This window comes from Falco punctatus (genome assembly GCF_963210335.1).
Source record: "Falco punctatus genome assembly, chromosome: Z".
Lineage (NCBI taxonomy): Eukaryota > Metazoa > Chordata > Aves > Falconiformes > Falconidae > Falco > Falco punctatus.
The window spans coordinates 28,076,965-28,085,449 of NC_137586.1; the positions used below are offsets into that span (position 1 = coordinate 28,076,965).

The following is an 8,485-nucleotide window of genomic DNA, read 5'->3' on the forward strand; positions in this document are numbered from 1 at the left end:
GCGGTATTAGAAGGCGTAGGAATCGTAAGGGACATAAAGTCACTTAAGCTATTCCTTCAAGTCTAATGCTTTTAGGAAATAAAATAATCTTCTCATTATATCTTGTTACTGTTGTGGTATAAGTGTGATTGACTGTGGTGGGCTTTCTGTTGCAATCAGACTGATAATTTTGTACTGTCGTTTAGATGAAACTCCTACTGCCTTCATTACAAAATTTGGCTTAAATATCCCCATGATAAAACTCCAATGAAGGATTTGATCAATAGCTTGTAACAGAAGTAAGACTGATATTTCAGCAGGGTTTTTGACTATCAAAGCCAAAGGCCATAAGCTTAAGTGAAACCAAGTTTAGTGTATTCTTATGCTTTACTTCACCAGAACATTGTTAACCTGTGTTATGTGTGTTGCAGGTTGCTCAAGCGTCTGGATCTGACTAGATACAGTTTGGTTGGTCAGAACTGCTCTTGGCTAGAAACTATGAAGAAGAATTTTGCATAAAACTTTTACAGACTAAGACCATGGCATCTTCAACAAATTTAGACATTGGGGCCCAGTTAATTGTGGAGGAATGTACAACTAGCTACAACCTTCCACCCATGCCAGACATTAAAGTGGAGCATCAGCTTGACTCTAGCACGGAGGAAAGCCCAGCTCAGAGTGTCGCAATGGGAATGAAATTCATTTTGCCCAATAGATTTGATATGAATGTCTGCTCACGATTTGTGAAATCTTTGAATGAGGAGGACAGTAAAAATATTCAAGACCAAGTTAACTCTGACCTTGAAGTGGCATCTGTCTTATTTAAAGGTTGAACTTCATGATACAAATTACGTGTGGACTGTGTCATTCTGTTACGCTGTTATGGTTTTTTTAAAAGAAAAAAAGCCTCAGCCTTATATGTGTGTTCATCAGTAAAAGTTTTCTAAAATTTGTTCCCCTAACACTTTTATTATATGCTTAATGGATTATTAACACAAAATTAATTTCCCCAATATTACTCTTAGATGATGTTTTTAAACTTATTTTGGTTGAAAAAGTAGTAGCACAAAAAGTCTCTAATGTAGTTTAATAAGAGCCAATGCTGATTATGAATACAAGCTTACTTCTTTTGTATAGCACGTCCTACAACATGCTACACATGGCTGAATGTATGTATCTTTACAAAATACTACAGAAAGCAATATATGGTCATTTATTTCGGTTTCAGTAGCTTTCTGCAACATATTTTATCTTTTCACTGATACAGTTACAAAATTAAATGTGGCTGTACAAAGCCTGTAGTTGTAGTGATTGGCTTACCAGTCCAGCTTCATACTGCTTTAAGATGAAGGTTGCTCTGACTGTGTATCCCTGCAGCTCATCTCGAGCTACTGCTGGCAGCTTCATCAGAATTGATCTGTGCTTTTTTGTGGCTGAGCATATCAATAGAGAACAGAATTGAGACTTCTGTCTATTTTCCCTTAACAGTTGTGGTTTCCAGTGCTCACTACCCTCTTTCAGACTGTTAGTAATGTATCTTTTCCCCAAGGTTGAATTTGACAAATACAAAACACAGACCTGTTGTGGATTTTGGTGGTTTCTCTGACTTGTATTGTTTGGCTTCAGTTCAGCCACTGTAAAAATCAAACTTTTTTTGATTTGCAGGCCCTAAGAGCTTACTATTGGAGCTGCAGACCTGAATGGCAAACTTAGACTGATCATAATAGGGTTGTTTTTTCTTGAGTAACATTTGTGGACCCCTTAGAATTAGTCCTGCAGATCCAGGGACCACAGGTCAAAAATCCTGGTAGGTCTCTTAAATTGATCAAGTCAGCTGTAGCTATTGGATTAGTAAACAACACATAATTTCATTTTTGTCCTGTTACGCTCTACTTCTTTCACTTGGTTCTCTCCCTGGATTTGCACTTCAGTTTATGATCTAGCTAGAAAAGTTAGAACAGATGAACAAAGCAGTACTGAATGACTTCTTGAGTTCTACGTGGTGACTTGCTGTTGCATTTTATGTAAGTTAGTGTGGAATATCTCTCTTCCAGCTGGATAAGTATTCATAAGGCATTCATAATGCAGTTAGAGTTTTATCCAACAGGAATGGAAGGAGTCCTGGTAAAGAAAATTAGTGAAGGTCAACTCCACCCATGTGGTGGACTGGTTAGGCAGTAAGCAAAGGAATGAACTGAGCAGTTGCCTGACTGCATGGTTGACCAGAGCTGTGTCATGTTATTGTGCTACAGAGTGTTAGTAAGGGCATGTCAGGCTAAGTGAAGCCATTCTACCTGATAAATCCATGCCAGGTGTGTTGAAAACCTAGACAAAGGCTTAGCTCATTTAGTCACCAAGGTGTCTCTGGGTGTCGTTATGCCGTATAGAACATGGGGTAGCAGCATTGTTTTAGGCTAGAAGTAAATACAGCCCTTCATTCTGCTCTCAGAATACACAGTGCAAAAAGCACGTCACAAAGCTTATTTAACATGGGGTTTATGGACCTTGTGAGTCTGGTGCTTTCTAGTTGACTTAGAATCTGTGGCTTGCTTTTAATGGTCTTACTAGCAGTGAAATCCTGTCTGTTTTCTCTGTTCAATGTAGCTGAATGCAACAGCCATACTTCTCCTTCCCCTGGTATCCAAGTAAGACATGTTTATACTCCATCAACTACTAAGCACTTCTCACCAATAAAACAATCAACTACCCTAACTAACAAACATAGGGGAAACGAAGTCTCTACAACACCTCTGCTTGTAAACTGTAAGTATCCTTCTGTCTTACTGTTAATAATAATTTTGTGAACTGTATGTCAGATGCTTGACAGATTTTTCCAATTTTTTCTTTGGTACTCTAATGAACTTTAATATAGGAAGAAAACATTGATAATAGTCTTGTGTAATTTCACATGGTTCCACCCATAAAACAGTAAACTACTTGCTATATTGAATTAATGATTGAGGCATATTTTCCAGAAAGGATTTAATTCTTGATTTTAAAAATACAGGTAAAGATTTTTCTGACCCTTTCTATGCTTTAAGTTAATTTGTTTCATGTATTTGTTTTCAGAATTTGTGTATCTTCTAAAATTTATTAAAATTAGATGATTGGTAAGTGCTACAGACTGCTGCAAATGTGATGTTAGTCACAGATCTTGACAGTCAAAAAGGGAGTATTATTTATGGTGGTTTGTTATTCTTAATTGTCAAACATTTTCTTCATAAATTCTCTGTAATTTACTTCATCTATAAATTACAAATCCAATATTTAGAAAAAGAAAAGGCCACTTGCATGGGAAAAATTAATCTGGAGCTGCAACCTAGGCCTCTGAACAGAATATGCAGTCTTGCAGGAAAAAAATCATGTAGTAAATAGGAAGAGGGCAGTGAACACTTACATGTTATGCAATCATCTAATTTTGTTGTTATATAATGTGGGTAACCTGAGCACCTTTCAGATCTGTTCCAAGTTGTAATTATCAAGAACATGCACCTGTGTAGAGTTAACTGTGGGATCAGATATTTTTTTCTTCATAATCTCTTAAGAATTCTTCTGCTTTTAATGCTTGGTACTTTTTATTAAAAACAAAATAAATGTAAAAACCCATTTATTTCTTCCCCTGTAGATGTCATGTTGTGTATAGTTTTGTAATGTCTGATCTGTTCCCCATTGTAGTGATTGAGAGTCACTACTGGCTTTATTGAGCAGCATGACAGGTCTCCTGATGGCATATGATCTCTTAGATATCATTTTTAAACTATACAGCCTTAATTTACCAGAAGATGCTTACTTTCATTTGATAAATGTTCTTAATGTGATCTTTCATTGCTGACTAAGCAGCAGAGAAGAGAGTGTGTTGCCTTGTAAAGATTCAGCGTAGGAAGTATCTTTGCTTTCCAGTATGATTTCTACATTGGTTAAAAATTTACCTAAACCTACAAAACTTTTTGGTTTTTAAGATAGTGATTCTCGTTGTGAGTATAAGCTAAAACCTATCTACAGTCTCAAATACAGTTTCTGTGCTGCTCAAGCCAATGGACATGTTATGCCCAGCTCCAAATAGAGCAGAAAGAAAACTGGTGTGTGTAACACATGCTTTTGCTTCCCTTTTTGCAGCTTTGTCAGTTCATCAACTGGCTGCTCAGGGAGAAATGTTGTATCTGGCCACTCGTATTGAACAAGGTGAGACAGAGGGAGGTTAAATGCCTGCCTTTTTGCCGTGGGGAATTTATACCCTGTTGTGCTTGACCTTTTCCCCCAAAGCTGTATTAAAAAAAAAAACAAACAACAGAACCACTCAATTCTGGTACAAATTGAAGGCCATTTGAGGTACCTGTTCTTTGCAGATATAGACTATTGTTTCATATTAGTCTTTATTTGCTCATTGCTATGATTTTGGGTTTCAAATTAAACATTAGCACTAATAGGAGTTGTAGGTAATTCCCTTCCTCCCCCTGCTCCCTATATAGCTATCTAGGTAATCCATGGACATGAGAAGAAAGCATCTATTAGTTCTATCAGAAGATTTAATTTTATTAACTGTGTAATTTAAAACACACTTCTATTAATGGTGGCTTACCTGTTCTATTTCATCAATCAACATACAGAGCTGTATGTTGGCTCACACCTGCAATATAATAGAGCTGCTCTGAGTTTTGTGATAGTCTTCAAGTGTGACATTTCTGTGTCCATAATACATATACAAAATTTCAACTATACATATCGTATTGAATTGAGTATTGTTAATAGTATATTCTTATTGTGTTATTAGCAATCAGCCATGCTTTCAGTGCGTCTTTGTTGAAATGTTCAGTGGAAAGCAGGTAATGAGTTGCCAAGTCTATATACTTTGTAATGAGCTGTGTATATGGAAAGCAAATAAGATTCTGAAATGTCAGTAACAGTTAAAAAAGCGTATTATGGTGCTATGATAAGCTGAGGATTTGTTTAAGTACTTAAATCTTAGAATCATTTAGGTTGGAAAAGACCTTTGAGATCACAAAGTCCAACAATTAATCCAGGACTGCCAAGTCCATCAGCAAACCACGTCACTAAGCACTGCATCTACTACATTAGATATCTTTTAAAAATTTCAACTCAACTATTTGTCAGCCAATTGTTTTAAAAGTTTTTTTCCTTCTTCCAGCTGCACTACAAGTAGACCTTAATGGTTTCCACAAACACCCTGTTGATTCCATGAACTTTGAGGGGAATGGAGTTGCTTTACAAATTTACAAGACTATGTGGCTCGCTAGTAAAAAAACCTCACTTTTTACAGTACAATACAGAATGTACTACTTTGTTTCTCAAGCAGCCCTTTTCTTTCCAAAGATAAATTTTCTAGATTACAGAGAACTTGTAATATTTCTGAGTAAAAATAGAGCTTGATCTATAGAGCTTAAAAAAAACAATAAATAATCCAAAATCTTAAATTTTACTTTAGTTAGTTGTATTTTTTTTCTTCTTTCTTGGACCATTGATATTGCACCACCATTGGGATAGAATTTTGGTTTTAAAGTTAACATGAGAACAACTTTTAGGACACACTGATGCTTCAGTCCATTCACCATTGACATGTCAACACATTTCACCAGCTCATACAATGCACAGGTGAAAGGGATCACAAAGTTGCATATTTTTCTTTAAACAGAAAATGTAATCAATCATAAGGATGAAGAAGGATTTACCCCTCTGATGTGGGCTGCAGCTCATGGGCAGATAGCAGTAGTGGAATTTCTCCTCCAGAATGTAAGAAAAAAACCTACACTTCATTTTAAATTTCAGTTTTCCTTCCTAAGTTTTCAATGTTGCTATATACTTTAAAGTTGTAAAGTTAAGTTCTGTGTAAAATATCATGTTAAAAAAGGGCATGGTTAATCTGATTTTTTTTTTTTTTTTTTCAGGGTGCAGATCCTCAGATTTTGGGGAAAGGGCGAGAAAGTGCCCTCTCACTGGCTTGCAGCAAAGGATACACAGATATTGTCAAAATGCTGCTGGACTGTGGAGTTGATGTCAATGAGTATGACTGGGTAAGACCCTAGCCTGAATTTATGTCGGAGGGTACTCTGGTCCAGAGTTTAAAACAGGGCACAGCACTGGCTTGGGTCTGAAAATTGTTCTACCTCTTCTGAAATATCTGAGAGTTTCAAAACTTACATAGGGTAAGAGAATTTGTCCCTACTAGTTCTGACTTCTTGGTGAAAAGAGAATGAGCATAATGCCAAATCCTTATAGAAAGGTAAGTTTACAGTCTAAACAGTAGACAAAAAAAGATGGAAATTTTGAAAAAATAGAACTTCATTTTTATAGAACCTCTGAAGTCTGTTATTGGTACATAGAAGTATACTGGTGTGTTAAGGAATTACAATTGCAGACTGCTCAAGCATTAAGCGTCAAGGCTTTTCTCTGCTTTTGCAGAATGGAGGTACACCTCTTCTGTATGCAGTACATGGGAACCACGTGAAATGTGTAAAAATCCTCCTTGGTAAGCAGACTGTCTAAACTGAATTACCAGTAATAACATACTATCACTTGTCATTGTCAGAAATACAAGGGTTTTTTTCCTGTTCTGCATAGAAAGTGGTGCTGATCCAACTATAGAAACAGATGCTGGCTATAATTCCATGGATTTGGCTGTAGCTTTGGGCTTTCGGAGTGGTGAGTATTGCAAATGTAAATTCTTTGATTTTTATTTTTACTATTTTTTGTTTTTGTAGCTGCTGTAATAGCCTAGTAGCGGTTTTGCAGAAGATCCCTGTGCTAAAAGTCTTAATACACCTAAATGTACCAGCCCAAAATGGGTAGGAGCTTCTGTCCCCACCTCAGAAAGCCAGGTACCTAGTAAGAAAGCAACACTGACCTGGATTTGCATCTGTGGGCACAAACAGTGGTGTGTAGGGCTGATGCAGCCATGACCCAGACTGCTGCTCCCTCACCCTTGTACAAAGGAGTGTGTGTTGCTCTGGTCAATGCTAAAGAGGCCTGCTCTCACCCTGGTGCTCTTTTGGTTGACATTACATGATGTACTTTGCAAAACCTTCTTTCCCCTGTCAGACTAGCTCTAGTATATCTTGGAAGGAGACAGTAATAGTGCCAGGATCAGTGAATTAGGCAACCTTACTTGGCTCTGGAAAACAGAGGCAAAGAAAGAACTCTCCATTGTTTTTCCCTTCTGCTGCCTTCAGTTTGAAAGCTGTGAAATGTCTGCCATTACAGAAATGAGCTGAATCAAAAAATAAGCCCAGCACTGCGTGTGTAGCTTCTCCAAGCAGAGCCCTGTGCTTATGGGGGGCAGGGATGGGCAGTAACTTCACAGATGCCTAGATGTAGGACCGCTTCAAGAGTTAAGTCTCAAAATGTTTCACAGAAGTAGTTCCTAATAAACTGGTTTTCCCTACTTTCCATTTATAGGCTTAAAAATTTGCTTTCCATATGCTATCTGCTTATTCAAACCAGAGAACAGATCATCACCTCCAAAAACAATCATCTGCCTTACTGGGTGTATTGTTTTTGCGTTGTATGAGGCTTTTATTTTCTGCAGGGATACAAACTCTCTTCCCAGGGTGAATTTATTCCTGTCTGTTTTTCATTATATGATTGTACAGAACAAGCTGGCATCTTCCAGGAAAAAATAGTACAACCCTAAAAATGTGAAAAAACATTGAACACTGATTAACCTGATTTTTTTCTCTACTTTAGTTCAACAGGTTATTGAGTCGCATTTATTAAGGCTACTTCAAAATATCAAAGAGTAGTGGCGGACTCTTCTGCGGTTCTCAGTTCTTGGCTTGGAGATTTGACCTGCTTTTTAGCCCTGCAATCAGTGACAAGGGTTGGTTGTTTTGTAACTTTACCTCAGCTCAACTATTGGCTGGTTTTAGTTAAGCCTTTTAATATTCTTCCTCTTTTTTCACTATTGTTCATAGAAATATGAAATGTCATCCTTTCCTTAAATATGTTTTGTGTGATTTTAGAAGAAAAAGGCAGTTGTGCATGAAAAACTTTGTAAATAAAACCACTTTTGTCCATCTAAATGTTTACACTGAGTGCAGTGGGTCACACTGTGCTGTCATACTTTATCACATCACTGATACATACTCATGGGAATAAATCTATTTAGATACTGAGGTATATTGCCATAGAAGATAGATCTCTTCACTGTTAATATCAAAATGTGCACCATGTGTGATTGTTTTCCCAGACCCCCAGTTAATATTAATCTGTCAGCTTTTGTCTTAAGCTCCGTCTTAAAAATCAGACAAAAAGTTGGTAATAAATTTAAGGACTCTGATGATGGTAGTTTAATTCCTAGCTCTTTCCTTTCCACCTGCCTTCCTGTTGTAGTCCTAAAACAAGTAGGCCAGGATGTCCGAGGCAGAAGTTTCTCTGGTGTAAGGAAGCCTAATTGCAAGTGCAGAATTCCTAGCTCCTAAATATCTGCCCTGCAGTGGCTGAAAGCAGACATCAGCTGTCTGGAAAGAGAAGCCAGAGCCTACTGCATTCCAGC

At 37.2% G+C, this 8,485-nt stretch overlaps 1 protein-coding gene and 1 long non-coding RNA gene across 2 annotated transcripts in view; both read left to right on the forward strand.

Moving 5' to 3' along the window:
* The window catches only part of LOC308056623, a 36,931-nt gene that overhangs the window by 15,310 nt on the left and 13,136 nt on the right, over positions 1–8,485 (forward strand). The gene's annotated exons all lie outside the window — the stretch shown is intronic.
* ANKRA2 (ankyrin repeat family A member 2) lies at positions 411–8,018 on the forward strand. Its single transcript, XM_080372254.1, has 8 exons — positions 411–807; positions 2,584–2,742; positions 4,096–4,161; positions 5,630–5,727; positions 5,883–6,008; positions 6,397–6,463; positions 6,556–6,636; positions 7,678–8,018. The coding sequence occupies exons 1-8, from the start codon at positions 519–521 to the stop codon at positions 7,731–7,733; spliced, it is 942 nt and encodes a 313-aa protein (XP_080228380.1). The 5' UTR covers positions 411–518; the 3' UTR covers positions 7,734–8,018.

Excerpts from the sequence above, each read along its gene's own strand:
- ANKRA2 (XM_080372254.1), top strand. The coding sequence starts at position 519 with ATGGCATCTTCAACAAATTTAGACATTGGGGCCCAGTTAATTGTGGAG. Across the intron at positions 6,009-6,396 it reads ATGTCAATGAGTATGACTGG|AATGGAGGTACACCTCTTCT; the intron begins GTAAGACCCTAG and ends CTGCTTTTGCAG. Across the intron at positions 6,464-6,555 it reads ATGTGTAAAAATCCTCCTTG|AAAGTGGTGCTGATCCAACT; the intron begins GTAAGCAGACTG and ends TGTTCTGCATAG.